The sequence below is a fragment of the Hylobates moloch genome, unplaced genomic scaffold (assembly GCF_009828535.3).
Source record: "Hylobates moloch isolate HMO894 unplaced genomic scaffold, HMol_V3 SCAFFOLD_11, whole genome shotgun sequence".
In the NCBI taxonomy this organism is placed as follows: domain Eukaryota; kingdom Metazoa; phylum Chordata; class Mammalia; order Primates; family Hylobatidae; genus Hylobates; species Hylobates moloch.
The window spans coordinates 30,062,648-30,080,649 of record NW_026652286.1 but is presented as its reverse complement, the minus strand read 5'-3'; the positions used below and the strand labels follow the sequence as shown (position 1 = coordinate 30,080,649).

The window sequence follows — 18,002 nt, the reverse complement described above, 5'->3', positions numbered from 1 at the left end:
TCCCCACACCCCCATGTACATCATATTTCTCTCTTGCTAATCCCATTCGGCATACCGTGCGGTTCTCCAGTGAAAATGTAGTCTAAGGAAGGAGATTCAGCAGACATCGGAAACATCTGTATTAGTTATCTACTGCTATGTAACAATTTTATGAGACTTAGTAGCATTAAACAACACACATGTATTATTTCAGTTTCTGTGGGCCAGGAGTCAGGACACGGCCTGACTCGGTTCCCTGCTTAGTGTCTCACAAGGCTGCAATCAAGGTGTCAGCCAGGGCTGGGCTCTCCTCTGGAGGCTCCACTGGGGAAGGAACTGCATCCTCATCTGCTCACGTGGTTGTTGATTACATTCAGCTCATTGCAACTGCAGGACTGGGAGCTTCCATATTTTGGGCCAGCTTTTGGCCAGAGACCACCCTCAGCTCCAAGAGACCACTGACACTTCCATCCATATGGGGTCCTCCAGCATGGCTGCTTGCTTCCTCACAGCCAGCAAGGGAGAGACTCCAGCAAGATGGGCTCTGGGATCTCATATTGGGAATCGTGTGATAACATACACATGGCCACGTCCATCCCATCACCTGGGCCATATTCTGTTGGTTTGAGGCAAGGCATAGGTCCCTTCTACACTCAAGGGGAGGGGATTTTACAAGGACATGAATATCAGGGGGCAAGGATCATGGCAGCCACCCTAAAATCTGTCTGTCACATCAGGCAACAGGCATTTGGCAAGTAGGAAGGTCAACAGCCCTGCCTTTGCCCCTCAGTGCCCAGACACCCTCGATCCTCGGGATATGTGTGTCCTGAATCCTCTCCGAGAACCATTTGCCAAGAAGGAGTGCAGCATCCTGCTCAGTGAGGTGTTTGAGATCTGCCACCCTGTGGTGAGTGGACCCCAGCCTCGGCCCCTCCCGAGTGCCCCCTCCACTTTCCTGGGATCCTTCAGCTCTCAGACTCCCCCATGTCTCAGAGGAGACAGCTCAGATCTCCAGGGAAGATCTGCCTCTGCTGTTCCCCTGCCTCTAGCCAGCTCAGATGAGCACGTCCTATTTCCCCAGATGACCAGGCACAGACAGCCAGGCAAACAGAGCTTGTGCCTTTTTCAAGCCCATCTTGATCTGGCCCTTCCTCCTTATCATGAAGTTCTTCTAAATGGTGGACCCAAAGCCCTCATGCTGAGGCACCACCTATTGCCTGTTCTGCTTCAGTGCACACAGAGGAGGCTGGGGCTCAGCACTGCATGGCACCCTGCAGGCCTTGAAGGCTGCTGTCAGATTGGCCTTGGCTGTCTCTGGCCCTGGCTAGGCAGTTCAGGCTCTACCCCTGTTCAGCCACTCTCGGCTCCTGGATCAAACAGCCCAGACTCAGGAGAGAAGAGAGCTTAGTTCTCAAAAGTGGGCATCTGCCTGGACCATGGAGTTCTCATGTCCTTGTCCTTCTCCCTTCACACCTCATGAGAGAGGATAGCTCACCCTATCCCGTGGTCCCTTCATGTTGGTGCTGGTAGTCATCAGCTGAAAAGATGCAGATCTGACATTTGGGATCTGTCCTCTGACCTCTAACTTCTGACTTTCTCCAGGTTGATGTCACTTGGTTTTACTCAAACTGCCTGACGGACACATGTGGCTGCAGCCGGGGTGGTGACTGTGAGTGCTTCTGTGCCAGCGTCTCCGCTTATGCCCACCAGTGTTGCCAGCATGGGGTGGCTGTTGACTGGCGAACCCCCCGCCTCTGCCGTGAGTGTCCCAATCACCCGAGGGGACAGAGTAGAGTGTCCCCTGTGGGCATGCCCTAGGCGTACTGGCAGTCTGTCTAGCATTTACTGAGTACTTAGAATGTACCAAGCACCAACTGCTTTGGGTGTGTTATTCATTGAATTCTTACAACTACCCTTTGAAACAGGGCTATATATTTCCTATTTTACAGTTGAAGAAACTGCCTAGAGAGAGAGATCAAGTAGCATGCTGAAGGTTAGTGGTGGAGCCAGGGTTCATCCCTAGAGAGTCCAATGCGAACCTGTGCTCGTAGCCACTTTGTTAGAAGAGTCAGCCTAGACCCAGAGCTACCACTCGCAAGCTATGTGACTTCAAACAACTCACCCAACCTCTCTGGGGCTCAATTTTCTTGTCTGAGAAACAGGAATAGACCTGCCCCCCAGGTTGACTCTGAGGACCAAATTGGGTGATAAATATAGAAGTCCTTTGTCAGCTGAGGTTTGCAGGTCCCATCAGAGGCAGCACAGATGATCAGTTTATTCAGAGTAATGGTGGTCTGCAGATGCTTTTCATTGCACACCCCATCAAGTAAAATCATTTTGTGCACATACATATACACACATAGATATGCATCCATAGATATACTCTTCATGTAAAATATGTAAACAGATTTAAAAATTAATATTTAAAAGATGAAAGAAAATATAAAGAAGGCTAAATTCTTCATTGATTATTTTTTATTTATTCCCACGCACCAAAGGATTTTCCTCATGCAAGCACCTCACCGTGGGGTGCAATGGCCATTACACAGCCTTGTGCTCTGGGGTCAGACTGACTGAGTTTGGCCCCAAGTTCCACTGAGTTGGCCTGGGACATATTCCTCACACTCTGAGTCTCTTCGTCTGTAATAGAGGGGTGAAGATAACTGCTTCTACCTTGTAGGGTGTTGTGTGGTTTAAACAAGGCATTGCGTGTACAGCACTTGGCACAGTGCCCTGTGCTAATGTGGGGGTTATTGTTATTTTTTCATGGACACCCGGGTAATGACATGTCCAGAGCCCTGAGGCCTGCAGGCAAGATGCCAAAGGAAGAAGATGGAGCAGAAGGACACTTGCTGAGGGTCCACTGTGTGCCAGGCCTTGTGCCTGTGTCCATTACTTCATTTAACATGCAAGACTATGGGGAGGTGATTGAGGTGCTTACCTGGGGTACAAGGTTTCAGGGGGCATCAAAAATGCAGTAATCAAGAGAAATAATATTTCAATATAATATTTCTGTAAAATAAAAATTGCTGTAAAAATACTGTGATGAGCAAACTGTCAAAGGATCAATAGTATTAATGTTTCCTTTTGTCTCGGTCTCTACTCTGGCTCAGTGGGAGACTGTAAATGATCTTGTCTTTATTTTTAAATTGTGATATTTTATTTGTCACGGATTTTTTTGCATTAACTTTGATGTTTTAAAAATATTGCATTAAAATAGTATTTATCTTGATTACTGAGATTTTTGGTAGCCCCTTAAATTTCACATCCAAGACAAGCACTTTGCCTTACCCTGGTCCAGGCCCTGGCAGGTCTATGGAGCAGATGTATGTAGCGGTCCCACCTTAGAGGAGGGCACTAAATTTCACTGACGTTAAGTAACTTGGTCCAGTATGCACCGTTGATGAGTGAGGGAGGTGGGATTTGAACTCAGGTCTGACTCTAGAGAGCTGGCTTTTTAATGACTCTTCTCGGCTACCACCCCTTGATGGGTACACCTTGGAAACCAGAAACTTGGCGATTTTCTAATTTTCTGGTTCAGTCTTCTGAGTCTGCAGATAGAGGGAGAGGCAGGCACGTGCCCCTAGCCACACGGCTGGCCTGTCTCCTGACTCCTAGTGCTCTTTCTGGAGGGTGACCACAGATGCATTGACCTTGTGGTCTGGGGTGTGGAGTGAGTCGGTGGCTCTCTTCAGACCATGCCTACGTGTGATGCATGCTGCTCCTAAGCTTTATCGCAAGTCCATCCGCCTGGCTCCTCATGGCTTTGCTGCTGGCTTTAGGGGTCTCCTGCAAGGTCCCAGGCACACCCCAGTGGACTGAGAATCTGCAGCTGAGGGGCTAGGGGAACAGGGTGTGGTGCTGGGAATGACCACTAGAGGGCACGCTGAGCTCACGCTTGCAGGAGCTTCTCACAGCTTGGCTGGTGGAAGCGCCTCTGCAGTGCAAGGGGCTTGAAGAAGCCGGGGATGCTGGGGGCTCCTGGTCCCCTTCCCACCCAAGGCTCTTGGAAGACCAACCTCCATCTTGTGCTTGCATTCCTCTGGGGGCCTTCCGCAACATTTCTGATTAAAACTCCCACCCCTTGGTTCTAATCCTGCTCTTTGGCGCCACACAAAATACACCCACTTCTTTTCAATATTCATTTGTTTGTTCATTTACTTGACACATTGCTGAGGTGCCCACTGTGTGCCAGTCTTTGAGCCTCATGCTGTCGGCCCAGAGAGGAGCCATTCTATTTCCTTCACTTACGACATCTGCATCCATGACCATTCCCAAATCTTGACATGTGGGAGGCAGGCCATGCCCGGCACTTGGGGAAGAAGGGAGGCTGGGATGCTGGGAGCCTTGGCTCTGTCTGTCTGTTCCAGGCTCTGGGCTGGCTCTCAGGAAGTCCCTGTTCTCTCTCTTTCAGCGTATGACTGTGACTTCTTTAACAAAGGTAAGCCCCTCCTCCCCACGCAGAGTCTCAGGGGCTCAGGCACTGCCAGCCCTGTCCTGATGCCACACAGCATCAGCCATCCCGAGGCGCTGCTGGCCCTGGAAGAGCCGTGACCTGGGCTGGGAGGGCCCCCATCATGCAGAGAGAGCCCTGACAGTGCAGGGCCCAGGGGCGTCCTGCACCTCTATCCTCAGCAGTTCCTGCAGCCCCTGTCCGGGGCCCAGGCAGGCCGGCTCCCAGGGACTGTGCTCGGCAGGGCAGCCCCACCAGGAAGGAAAAACCCCATTCTCACTGATGTGCCAGCTCCTCCGCCTTCATAATCTAGCTCATCAGGCCCACCTTGGGTTCCCCGAAGATTAGCTTTTGGCAAAAGCAGACACAAACTGCCCTTTCTGACTATGGGTGGAACAAAACACGTGGCCTGCCACATTCATCTTCAAACTCAGCCAAGGTCGCAGGGTTCCGGGAGATGCTCTGACATTTAGATTAACGAGGGTGAAAACACAGGTCATAACCAAAGACCCAGGGGAGGTTAATGTCCAGTTTAGAGCCAATTCATCAATTTAATCACCGGGATTGGGTTGGTGGGGGTAGAGAAGGGCTGCCCAGGAACAGCTTTTAGCACTGAACTTCATCCAGCTGGGCCAGGGTCAGACCTTGGCAGAGTGAGATGCTCATCTGGTCCTCAGTGCTGTTCGCCTTTGACTTCCAATCCCCAACCCTCCTCCAGGGACTGTGCTGCCAGGAGCAGGCCTATGTGGGCAGAGGCCCAGGGCTTTGTCCTCAGTTGCCTACATTATCAGATTTTGGCTTGAGTGTGGTGGGTGAAGTGGAGGGGAGAGACTGGAGACAGGATACCATCTGGGGGCCTGCGAGATGACGGCCGGACCACGGTGTAGCATGAGCATCCACAGGACTGCAGTTCTGCCAAAATGCTAGTCCCCAGGGGCTCTTGACAGCCCCAGACCTTCAACTGGTAAAGGAATGAGGCTGCAATGGGGGAACTGTGGTCCCTGGGACAGACAGGATCTGTCTGACATCAGGCAAGACATTTCAGCAAGATGGAGCTGTTCCGCTTTCTCTCTTCCATGGCATTTTGGGTGGCAGTAACTGGCAAAGGACAAGCTGTTTCTAGCATCTTCCACCTACCCACCCACCCACTCACCCATCCTTGCTCCGTTCTACTAGCATTTGCTCTGGTCCAGGCCCCGCCAGGTGTTGGGAAGTCAGTGGTCCCTGAGTCCTGCCACAGCGGTGTGCAGGGCGGGCTCATGCCGCCTCTCTAGCACCCATTGTGTTCCTAACTCCACATTCAGTTGGTAGTTTCCAGTTGACCCCTGGTGGGAGTGTTTACGCCATGGAAATCCGCAAGCCCTACAAACCACTTTTTTTTTGTTTGAGAGCTCATTGTTAGCCATTTTCCAGCAGAGCCAGCACAGCCAGCACTGCTTGTCTCCCATCTAGTGGGGGTGACAGATGTGGACCTCCCATCCAGATCCTCATCTGAAGAGCTATAACTGGTGTGTGCCATGCTCCAAGAGCTGGTGGGGCACAGAGGAGGAGGGACAACATTTGCATGTGGCAGGAGAGGGTGCAGGGAGAGCTTCACAAGGAGGTGACATTTGAGCTGGGCCCCAGAGGTTGAGTAGGCGTTTGCCAGGCACAAAATGGGGAGGACTACTCTGAGTGGGTGGAACGGTGTGATGAGATGTGAGCTGGGAAATAACACCACTGCTCCTTCCAGGAAGAGCAAGAGAAGTTCAGCATGGCAGGAGCCAGGGCGTGGGGGGGAGTGTGGGAGGCGGGCAGGGGCTGAGGGCTGAAGGGCTTCTGAATTCAAGCTGGGCTCTTTAGATTCTGTCCTGAGGGCCGTGGAGAGCCACTGGTGCATCCCAGCAGGGGGCATGGCTGGGAGGGCAGCTCAGCAGCCGTAGGGAGGAGGCATTGGAGGGTGGGGGCACAGCAGAGGCAGGAAGAGCCTTACAAGGTGATTGTCCAGGAAGCCCATGCTCTGTGCCAATCTATACTGACAACCACAGGAATTCTAAAGACTCAACAGTGACATGTGTTTGAAATAATTAGATAAACACTAACAGGTTTATCGTCCCTCAGGCCGGGGTGGGCAGAAACCTGGTCTGATGTCTTCTTCCAGAGGGGACCTTGAATAGAGCAGTGGCTGTAATGGTGAAGTTTCAGGCAGTGGGAAGGCTGTGGAGAGACACTGGGGGGCACAGGTGCTCCCTGTGGGTGGCCTTCTTCCCTGGCTCCCTGTGAAGTGATTCAGGCACTGTGCAGTGGGTCTGTTCCTTTCAGGGGCTGGCAGCCTGGGAATCCTGTCCCTTCCTTCTCAGGGTCATCAAGGTCCCTGAGATCTGGCATGAAGGATGCCATCAAGAGTTCCTCCTTGGTAGCTTGCCCTCCCACCCCACTGCTGCCAAGGGGTGGGGCAGGAGGTATGGGAAGCGGGCAGGCCGGGGGGCCAGGCTGCTGATGGGGCCACTTCTCTCCAGTGCTAGGTAAGGGCCCCTATCAGCTGTCCAGCTTGGCAGCCGGTGGTGCCCTGGTGGACATGAAGGCGGTGGGCGATGACATAGTCCTAGTGAGGACAGAGGATGTGGCGCCAGGGGACATTGTGAGCTTCCTGCTGACAGCTGCTCTGTACAAGGCCAAGGCCCATGGTAAGGCCCACCCCAGTCCCACTCCAGCTCTTCTGGGAGGGAGGAGGGTGCTGGAGGAGGGGAGGGTGCTGAGGCCCTAAGTATCTGTAGTGGCCGGAGAAATGGGGGCTCCGACAAGTGCCCCTCTCCCAGTTGAGATGGTGCTTCTGGGTCAGCTTCTTCTCTGCAGAGATGCTCTCCATCTGCTCCCCTAACTGCCAGGGCAGCCAAGGCCCGGGTGTGCCTCTATACCTTGCTGTATGCAATAGCTGTGCTCCAGAAAAGCCAAGCGGCAGCTCTCCCTCCTCATGCTCCTCCTCCGCCTTCGTCTCTTCCTCTCTCGCTCTCCCTCCATCTCTCCCTTCTTCCCTCCTCTCTTCCCTTTCTCCCTCCACCTCTCTTCTTGCCTCCCTCCCTTTCACTGAGCCCTAATCCCATGCCAAGCACAGAGCCAGGTACTGGGAAATCAGGGATACGAGAGACATGCTCCCTGCCCATCAGAAGCCCACAGTCCCATCAGGGAGACAGACCTGCCCAAAGGAAGTCACAGCACCTGTGAGAACACTGGGGAGGGGCCCCCAACTCAAAGTCAGGAGAGGCTTCTTAAAATAGAGGATGTTCCCCTGAGAGTAAGAAGGAGTCAGGAAGGGAAACTTCTTTCTTCCTTAGTAAGCTAAGCTCAGGATTTGGGACTTTATCCTGAGGGCAATGGGGAGCCATGGAAAGGCTTTGCAGAGGGGAGGGGATGTCCTGGCTCCTGCCCAGCCCCAGGCACGGCCAACATCCCTAGCTATAGGTGATGTTCATGGTGGTGTGACCCTGGGTGAGGTAGGTGGTACCTGGCAGGATCACGTAGCTGCACAAGGAGGCCTGGGAGTGAGGAGTCAGGCACTGGGCCGCAGGACAGCCAGAAGCACCACCCCCAAAGACAGCACTTCCTCCCTAAACATTTCTGATCCCCAGATCTGTGTGTTCCTGCCTGACGAAGGTGTCTCACCACCTTCCAGATGTGGCAGGCCATCTGCTTAGTGAGGCTTTTCTGTTCTCCATCCAGTATTTTAATCTAGTAGGTAATGTATAGTCCAGAGGGGGTGTTGCCTTTCCACTAGGTTTATGGGCATGCTAAGCAGGACCCCGGAGTCACCTGGCCTTAGAGAACGTCACTGGGGACAGGATCCCAGAGGTGCTCCAGTCCAGGCTCCGTCTCAGAGTCAGGCCTGGGTCTCATGGGCCCAGTGGGGACCCAAGCTCCTCCCTCACCCATCCCATACTGCTTCTCCTGGGCTGCCAAGGAAAGGTGCCTTCCAGGTAGGACCTAGGGTGGCTGCATGGAGGAGGTGTCCCTTGAGTTGGGCCTTAAAGGATGGGAAAGATGGTTATGCGAAGAAGTGGACAGCAGGAAACGTCACAGAGGGGAGGACTCAGCAGTCACTGAGGCCCAGGCTTCCCACTCTGGGGAGTCACCACCACAGCCTGACACAGGTCACCGGGGTGCTAGTGTTACCTGAAGATTTTTTGGCGGGGGGGGGTTACTTTTTAATTAATAATCATACGTTGCCCTTCTGTAGGACTTCTCACGTGCCGGCACTGTTCTAAGCACTTCATGTATAGCAACTCATGTAATCCTCATAACAATCTTAGGAGGTAGGGACTATTATTTTCCCAGTCTACAGATGAGGGAACTGAGGCCCAGAGAGATTAGTTGACTTACCCAAGGGCGCAGTGCTTGTTAGTGACAGGTACCAGCCATTTGGCTCCAGAGTCTTTCATTCAAACTCCTCTGCCATGCTGCCTTCCAAACCGAGGCATTAAACAAGAAATACAGAGGATGGCAGGCAAAGTCACTTGAATATTTACAGTACAGCCTCAGACTCTGCATCTCAAGGTCTCTGCCCTGTTAGGAGCACGGCAGGAAAAACAGCGGAGAAGCCTTGATCCGGGCCAACCCCGTCTTTTTGAAGGAGGAAGCCAAGGCCCAGGGAGGAGAAGTGACTTGCCTAAGGTCACGCATCCCGTGGAGCAGGCTGGGGCTAGGACTCAGTGCCCTACCATGCTGGGCTGCCCATGCCCACGCCTGCATCCCATGGGTGGGGCCGGCCATGTGGCGGTGAAGATAGCTGGGCTCTGGCCTCAGCCTGCCTGCATCCAGCCCTGCCTCCCTCATCCACCGTCGGTGTGACTCTGGGACTCTCTTCCCTCCTCTGTAAAATGGGAATAGTAATGTCACCACCTTTTAACCTCTCATAGAAATGTATTCTCTCCCCACCCAGCAGCCCCCAGGATGGTGAGCTCCATGAGGGCAGAATTTTCATCATTTTGCTCCCTGTTGTGGCCTCAGTGCCTAGAACAGGGCCTGGCCCACAGCAGGCTCTCAGTAAATATTTGCTGCTGAATGAAGGAATTTTTCACTTCACGGGGTTCTCGTAGGAATTTCATAACCTGCAGGTAACCAGCTTGCTTAGCACAGTGCCTGGCATGTAGTAAGTCATGTGTAAACAGCAGCTGTGATTATTAACATGAATAATGAAGCGTGTCGCCGTTACCTGCCATCTTCTCACAGCTGCCCAGGGAGGTGTAACAGGGACACTATCGTCGCTCCTCGGGACACAGGGGACACATGGAAGGGGCTGAAAATGCACCCACCCAGCACCAGGCCATGCCAAGCGCTTCACACACACCTCGTTGATGATCCCTCCAACAGCCCAGGCATGAATGTGCTTGCCCACATCACAGCCAGGGTGGTGAGCTGGGATTCCCACCCCATGCTCACTCCCTGCGCCTGCTTGTGGATTTGGGACTTGAGGAGACCCATAAGGCCCTGTGTGGGAGAAACTGCCCACCAGGCATCAAGCCCCCGTGCCCTAGAACTGGGCAGTTATGGAGACCAGAGAGAGAGGACAGAGACAAGCTTTGGGTCTCTGGGCAAGCTCCTTTCTCTTTCTCTCTGGGACCCTCTCGCTATCTATGGGTTGGATGAAGGGCTGTCAATGCTGGCCCTGTGGGATTCTGTGAGGAGCAGGACCAAGCTGGGGACCCTATAGCCTGGCAAATCACCAACCTTCAGCCTGCCCCGCATGTCTAATGCAATGCAACCCCATCAGGGGAGCTGCCTCTATTGTATTCATGGATGGATCCTGGGTATCTAGAATAGCGCCTGGTACATTGACGGCACTCAAACATGTTTGCAGAAGGAGGGAAGAACGGAAAGAAGGGTGCAAAGGGGAGGGAAGGAGACAGCTCAGTTGCCTTCCTGAGACTCAGCAGTTGGGGATTCTCTAAGCCTCCGCTCGCCCTCAGGCGGAGATGGCGTGAGCAGAGGGGCAGCTGGCAGGCAGAATAGGTGGGCTGGGGGCTGGCGCAGGGGGCAGGTCCTGCTGGTCTGCAGGCGTGCTGCTGTCCAGAGTCGCTGAGAGAGCAGATGTGTGCTGGGATGCTGTTCCCACAGCCCACCAGTCTGGACCTCTGCCTGTACTGACCCTCCTTGTGTGGTTCTCTGCAGACCCAGATGTGGTGTCCTTGGAGGCAGCAGACAGACCCAACTTCTTCCTTCACGTCACAGCCAATGGGTCTCTGGAGCTGGCTAAGTGGCAGGGCCATGACACCTTCCAACATCATGCCTCCTTCTTGCTGCACCGGGGGACACAGCAGGCAGGCCTGGTGGCCCTGGAGTCCCTGGCCAAGCCCAGCTCCTTCCTCTATGCGTCGGGCCCGGTGCTGGCCCTGCGGCTGTACGAACACACAGAGGTGTTCCGCCGGGGCACACTCTTCCGCCTTCTGGGTAGGTGACCCCTGCCATTGCCCTCGGCCCCTTGGCCCTCTCAGTCCACTGCTCTTCCCACCCTGTCCCCACTTCACCCTTCCAATTGCCCCTAAGAGGCAGAATCCTCCTTCTCCTGGCACAGGGGGCCACATGGGTGCCACCCTGAGTTGAGAGGTGGCCCAGCCTCCATGTTGATGGCCTAGGGAGCCACGGACAGTGTGCTTGGGGTTCAGCCAATTTCCTGGGTCCTGCCTACTGCCACAGGCCAATTACATGGTCTAAAAATATAGCAGCCTTTGTAGAAGTGAGGGGAGGTGTGATCCTGGCTGCAGCATGCGTAGCCACTGGCTCAGTTTTCTTGCTGATGAGGTCACATGTCTGCCCCATGAGTTCAAGGACTGCACAAGGGGGATAGGTCCGGGGGCCAGCAGCCTTGTCTCTCAATGGAAGGCCCAAGCCCCTGGACAGGGATGGGACAACTCCCCGACCTTCCACCAACGCCAAGGAGGTCCAGGGCCTGCCCTGCCAGGTGTGTCTGTCCCCCAAATATTGTTCTCTGCCTGAACCCTGGAGAAGGCGATCATAATTTCTTTACTGTTTTCTCTGTCTTGCATGGGGCTTGGGGGTACTTGTGTCTGTGGATGGATCCATTTGCATGTACACATACATAAATGTGTCTTCATCCAGCCTCTTTATTTCATCACCCACCCCACCCAAGCCAGGGCTGGGTGAGCTCATTCTTCCCTTCAGCGGTCAGTTATCCATTCTGCCCTTGAACTTGACATGGGACAGCTTTATCACTGGCCATGATGACAAGACTTGCTCATGATGGGAGTATTTGTGTCCCTCTCCAGAAGATACTGGTGCAGAGTGGCATGAGCGGAGGCTTCGAAGCTGGACAGCCTTGGGTTCAAATCCTGACCCTGGTCCTAGACACTTGGAGGAGAACCCCCAACTCCTTGAGTTGGTTTCTGCACCTGTGGAATGGGGATATTTGTCTCGGAAGTGTGCTGTGAGGACTGGCTGTGTCTCGCAGGCTTTGCCCTGGGCTGGCACATAGTAGGTGCTCCCCAAATGTCAGTTAGGCTTTTGGAAAAGCAGGTTTCTTCACAGCTGGCAGCAGTGTTCGGGTTAGGGCATCTGGAGGAGCTGCCGGTGGGGGCTGCTCCGTGGAGCCTGCTTCGGAGCCTACCCACACCTCCCTGCCCAGGCTGTGTGTTCAGAAACTGGTCACTTGTGCCGAGGTAGCCTGGGGTCTACTTGTCCGCCTCCGAGCCCCCCATAGGCTGCAGACTTTTCCCTCATTTGTCAAGGCGCTAGCCACGGGGCCTCTTTTGAGAACATCTCCTCTGAAAACCTTTCGTTTTCCCAGCATAATCTGTGCCCGGGTTTCCTCTTCTCTGAAGTGGGGGTAATAATAGCGCCTACTTCATAGGACGATGATGAGGTTTAGTGAGTACATCCTGTGAGATGTCTTGGGTAGCGCCCAGTGCTGTTCAAGAGTTAGCCCAGCCGCTGGGGCAGTGAGGGCGGTGCTCACACCACCTGCACTCTCAGGCCCTGAGAGGCTCTTCAGGGGGCCCTCTGGGAACAGAGAGAGCTGAGTCTGGGGAATAGCACCTCCCTTGCAACCTCTCTGGGGCCAGGTGCCCAGGAACGCCTTGGGCTAGAGGGGAAGGGATACCCTCTAGAGGGGAAGTGCCTCCCCTCACCCTGCAAAAGAGAGCCTCTTGCCTCCATGGAGGTCTGCAATTGGAAAACCTGCTTTTCCAAACGCCTAACTGACATTTGGGGAGCACCTACTATGTGCCAGCCCAGGGCAAAGCCCGCGAGACACAGCCAGTCCTCACAGCACACTTCCGAGACAAATATCCCCATTCCACAGGTGCAGAAACCAACTCAAGGAGTTGGGGGTTCTCCTCCAAGTGTCTAGGACCAGAGTCAGGATTTGAACCCAAGGCTGTCCAGCTTCAAAGATTCCGCTCATGCCACTCTGCCCCAGTGTCTTCTGGAGAGGGACACAAATACTCCTTTAGCAGGGCAAGGAGGAGATTACTGCATCCTGGGATGCAGGGCAACCCTGAGCACCAGGGTCCCAGAGGGGCAGGGTGGGTGGCAGGGTATCCCAAGGGAGAGATCAGAGGTCCAGGCCTCTTCTTTGACCACCCTTCGAAGCCTCACTCCAACTGCTGGGGCCAGAGCTTCCCTGTCCTCAGTCCTTCCCTGTCCTCAGTCCTGCATTCAGCTCCCAGATCCCCATCCCCAGGATCCCCCAGGCACTCACCCCAACCACCATGAACGCAGTTTCTCCTTAGCGTGGTTTTTTTCCCCATTTGCTTTCCCTGCATAGGTCCATTTGTCCCCTCCACAGGATGGGGGGCAGGGCTGAGCTCTGGGACTCCCTCTGTGTCTTCACCTGACCCAGAGTTGCTGCCCCATCTCACTTTCTAGATGCCAAGCCCCCGGGGGGTGCCTATCCCATCTGCGAGTGGCGCTACGATGCCTGTGCCAGCCCCTGCTTCCAAACCTGCCGGGACCCACGGGCAGCCAGCTGCCGGGATGTACCCAGGTGAGATGCCAGGGGCCATGGGCATGGAGCCAAGGTGTGTGCACCAGTGTGTGTGTGCACCCACATACACTTGTGTATGAGTGTTTCATATGTTGAGTGTATGGGGATGTGTGTACCAGGGTAACTGTGTCTTTCCATATATGCACGTATGCGAGCATATGTATCTATTTGTGCATGATGTGCATGCAGCAGAGCCTTGTGTGTGTTTGTGTGTGTACTACTATAACTGTGCATTCATTATACACAGCTGCACGTATGCAGGTGTAGTGTGCAGCTGTGTGCGTGTGTGAGAGTGTATTCACATGTTTGTGGGAGTCTCTGTGGATGTGTTTGCATGTATATGTAAAAATTCTGGAGTCCTGCAGGGTTGGAGGGGGTACGCGAGGCCATGTGAGAATGTGCCCAGGCAGAGACACATGTGAACATGTACATGAGTGTGTGCAGAAGTGTACCTTGCTTGTGTGTGTGTTTCCCTCTCAGTCTGAGCGGTAGAAGTATGCAGGAGTGTGCCGCATACACATTGGGTGTGTGGGTTCCTGTACATGTGTGACAGCATCTCTATGGAGGGTCATGTGTGTGTACACGTAATAAGCACATGTGTGCACACACACGTGTCATAAGAAAGGATAAGGCCTGTGCTCAATCGAGAGAAAAAGACATGGCCCTGCCTGTATTTCAGGCCTTTAACCTGCGCCCTGCTCTGTCCTCAGGGTAGAAGGCTGTGTCCCTGTGTGCCCTACCCCCAAGGTCCTGGATGAAGTCACACAGAGATGTGTCTACTTGGAGGACTGTAAGTGGCCCGGACTTCTCGTTCTTCCCTCAGATTTCCTCTAAGTCCCTAGGGTCTCACTGAGCAGTCATGCCTCAAAGCTCCCAGGTCCCAGAGAAGCAAGATCAGCACAGGGACCTTTGGAAAGAGGCACAGGCACAGGGGAGGCACAGGCCTCATCCGGTCTATTGGCTCCATTTCACAGAGAGGAGAAATGAGGCCCAGAGTGGGGTCACATGGTGAGAAGGTGGTGCAGCCAGACTTAGACCTAGGGTCTCTTGGCTCTGGGGTCAGGGTCTGATGTCTGGGGCAGAGTCCAGATCTGCTGACTTCTTCTGGCCATCAGAAGCTGCCCTCACCCCATCACCGAGGGTGCCAGTCCTCAAGCCTCACACCACAGCCCTGCCCAGCGATGACCCCTGGGGCAGCAGTCACCCTGCCTTCTGAGCCTCTTCTCTTGTCTCTGCAGGTGTGGAGTCAGCAGTTCGGGTTCCCACAGAGGCCCTTGGCAATGAGACCCTCCCTCCCAGTCAAGGGCTGCCCACTCCCAGTGATGAGGAGCCACAACTGTCACAGGAAAGCCCCAGGACCCCGACCCACAGGCCAGCCCTCGCCCCAGCTGCCCCACTCACCACAGCCCTGAACCCACCAGTGACAGCCACTGAGGAGCCAGTGGTGTCTCCAGGCCCCACCCAGACCACCCTGCAGCAGCCGCCGGAGCTCACTGCATCTCAACTCCCTGCCCGCCCCACAGAGGCCCCAGCCAGCAAGGGAGTGACTGCCAGCCTCCTGGCCATCTCCCATACACCAGAGTCCTCATCCCTCCCTGTTGCACTGCAGACACCCACACCTGGCATGGTGTCAGGTGCCATGGAGACAACAAGGGTGACTGCGATCTTTGCAGGAAGCCCCAACATCACAGTCTCCTCCCAGTCGCCCCCTGCCCCTCGCTTCCCGCTCATGACCAAGGCTGTGACAGTCCGAGGCCATGGCTCCTTGCCTGTTAGGACGACACCCCTACAGCCCTCCTTGACAGCAAGTCCCTCCTCCAGACCTGTGGCTTCCCCTGGAGCCATCTCCAGGTCCCCCACCTCCTCGGGATCCCACAAGGCTGTGCTGACACCTGCAGTAACTAAGGTCATAAGCAGGACAGGGGTCCCCCAGCCCACCCAGGCCCAGAGTGCTTCAAGTCCCAGCACCCCTCTAACCGTGGCTAGAACAGCAGCAGAACAGATTCCTGTCAGTCCCCTCGCAACCAGGAGCTTGGAGATGGTGCTATCCACAGAGAAGGGGGAAGCTGGGCACAGCCAGCCCATGGGCTCACCTGCCTCCCCACAGCCACACCCACTCCCCACTGCACCACCCCGCCCAGCCCAGCATACCATCATGGCCACCAGATCTCCAGCTCTGCCCCCAGAGACCCCAGCTGCCGCCAGCCTGTCGACAGCCGCTCATGGGCTGGCAGCCACACCCTTCATGTCCCTTGAGTCAACTCGTCCCTCCCAGCTCCTCTCTGGCCTGCCTCCCGACACCAGCCTGCCCCTGGCCAAGGTGGGCACATCTGCCCCAGTGGCCACACCCGGCCCCAAAGCCTCTGTCATCACCACTGCACTCCAGCCACAGGCCACGACTGTGCCTGCTCATACACTTAGCCCAGCACTGCCTTTCACGCCAGCGGCAATGACCCAGGCGCACCCACCCGCCCACATAGCACCCCCAGCAGCAGGCACGGCTCCAGGCCTGCTGCTGGGAGCCACATTGCCAACCTCTGGAGTCCTGCCTGTGGCCGAGGGCATGGCCTCCATGGTATCTGTTGTCCCACGCAAGAGCACCACGGGGAAGGTGGCCATCCTATCTAAGCAAGTGTCTCCGCCCACTTCCATCTATGGCTCTGCCGAGGGTGGGCCCGCAGAGCTCATGCCTGCCCCGAGCCACCCTGTCGCCCCCTTGGTGGCTGAGCCCGAGGGAGCCCAGGCAGGCACAGCTCTGCCAGTGCCCACATCCTATCCCCTGAGCCACGTCTCAGCCAGGACGGCCCCCCAAGACAGCACACTGGTTCTGTTGCCTCAGCTGGCTGAGGCCCACGGAACCTCAGCAGGGCCTCACCTGGCAGCAGAGCCGGTGGACGAGGCCATCACAGAACCATCTGGGCGCTCAGCCCCAGCCCTGAGCATCATAGAGGGTTTGGCGGAGGCTTTGGCAACCACCACTGAGGCCAATACATCCACCACCTGTGTCGTGAGTGATTTGCCAGGGTTCTGGCCACCCGTATGTGATCCCTCCCTTCATCCCTTCCTCTTCCCTGCTAGATGGAGTTTTAGTCACTATCCTCATTCCTGCCCCATGCTCCTGGTCCCTGAAAAATTCTCCAGTCTCCTATTGGCCCCTGATGCCATAGCAGGGTTCCGCCTGGCCCATCTAGGCCCTGGGGGGCTGATTGGATAGCCTAGTGTGATGCCCAGGTGACAATGTGTGAGTGCCTTTGTGAGTGTGTGCCTGTGTGAGACTGCTGTGTGCGTTTGTGTTCACATGGGTGAGACAGTATGAGTGCTCCTGTATCTGCATGTGCTCTTGTGTGTGTGAGGAATGGTGTTTGAGACATCCTCATGTGCATCTTTGTGCCTTTGTGAGAAACTGTGTGTGTGTGTGTGTGTGTGTGTGTGTGTAGGCTTGCGCAAGTATGCTAGGGTTTCTGTGAGTGTGAGCTAGTGTATATACATGCCTGTGTACCCAGATCTCTCAGCGCAGGCCAGGCAGATCTGCAGAGGTCTCAGGGAATCGGTCCCTGACCCCTGAGCTCACACTAAGCGCAGCACCAGGCCCCAGATGGCTTGTGATGTGTGGGGGGTGAGGGCATCTTTCCCTAAAAGGTCCCCTGCCTCGCTAGGACCTACATGTGGGAAGGATCTGGTGCCATCACAGCTTGCAGGGTGGGCTGTAGCTCCTTGATGGGCACTCACACTTCCTCCACTCTGTACCCAGCCAATCGCCGAGCAGGACTGCATCCGCCACATCTGCCTGGAGGGCCAGCTGATTCGCGTGAATCAGTCCCAGCACTGTCCCCAGGGCGCTGCTCCCCCTCGCTGTGGGATCCTGGGCCTCGCTGTGCGGGTGGGTGGGGACCGCTGCTGCCCACTCTGGGAGTGTGCCTGTGAGTCATAGGATCAGCAGAGCCTCCTGCATCCTCCCTGTATCCTTACCCCAGCATGACCGCCATCCCTGATCTGTGTGTCCCAGACTCCCCTCCTGTGGGACCCCGACCTGGCAGATTTCCTATGCTTGCAACCTCGGATCTGTGTGATGCCTGGTCTGAGCCACCCTCCAGACCCCAGGCCTCTGCATCCATCCAGGAAGAGGGCCAGGAACCTGCCCCATCTTCCTAGGTGGCCTTGGTCTTGGAGGCATCCACAGATTTTTCTTGTGCCCTGCCCCTCCCCCAGGCCGGTGCTCAATCTTCCCTGACCTGAGCTTCGTGACCTTCGATGGGAGCCACGTAGCTCTCTTCAAGGAGGCCATCTACATCCTCAGCCAGAACCCAGATGAAATGGTCACCGTCCATGTACTGGATTGCAAAAGTGCCAACCTGGTGCCTGCCCCACACCTCCCTCCTTGCTGGGGACTAGGAAATGGACTAGGATAAGAGGGGAGATGGAGCAGTCAGCCAGGGTGCCAGAGGCAAAGACAGATGTGGAAGTCCCCCTGAGCTCTCTCTGTCTCCAGAAATGGGCAGGGCCTCCCAGGTGACGGCTCCCTGGGAGGCTGGGGAAAGAACTGAGTGGAGTGTGCCACCTCCTGGCCCCAGCCTGTTCCATTCCCAGCTTGTGCCA

At 55.4% G+C, this 18,002-nt stretch overlaps 1 protein-coding gene across 3 annotated transcripts in view; it reads left to right on the top strand.

The window, feature by feature from the left end:
* The window catches only part of OTOG (otogelin), a 99,493-nt gene that overhangs the window by 47,727 nt on the left and 33,764 nt on the right, over positions 1-18,002 (top strand). For all 3 annotated transcript variants that reach the window (XM_032168013.2, XM_032168014.1, XM_032168012.2), the window contains 10 exons: positions 770-886; positions 1,582-1,738; positions 4,394-4,420; positions 6,931-7,098; positions 10,577-10,855; positions 13,289-13,406; positions 14,117-14,196; positions 14,645-16,413; positions 17,158-17,326; positions 17,616-17,761. In XM_032168013.2, coding sequence (XP_032023904.2) covers positions 770-886; positions 1,582-1,738; positions 4,394-4,420; positions 6,931-7,098; positions 10,577-10,855; positions 13,289-13,406; positions 14,117-14,196; positions 14,645-16,413; positions 17,158-17,326; positions 17,616-17,761 — 3,030 coding nt within the window. The remainder of the gene's footprint in view (positions 1-769; positions 887-1,581; positions 1,739-4,393; positions 4,421-6,930; positions 7,099-10,576; positions 10,856-13,288; positions 13,407-14,116; positions 14,197-14,644; positions 16,414-17,157; positions 17,327-17,615; positions 17,762-18,002) is intronic.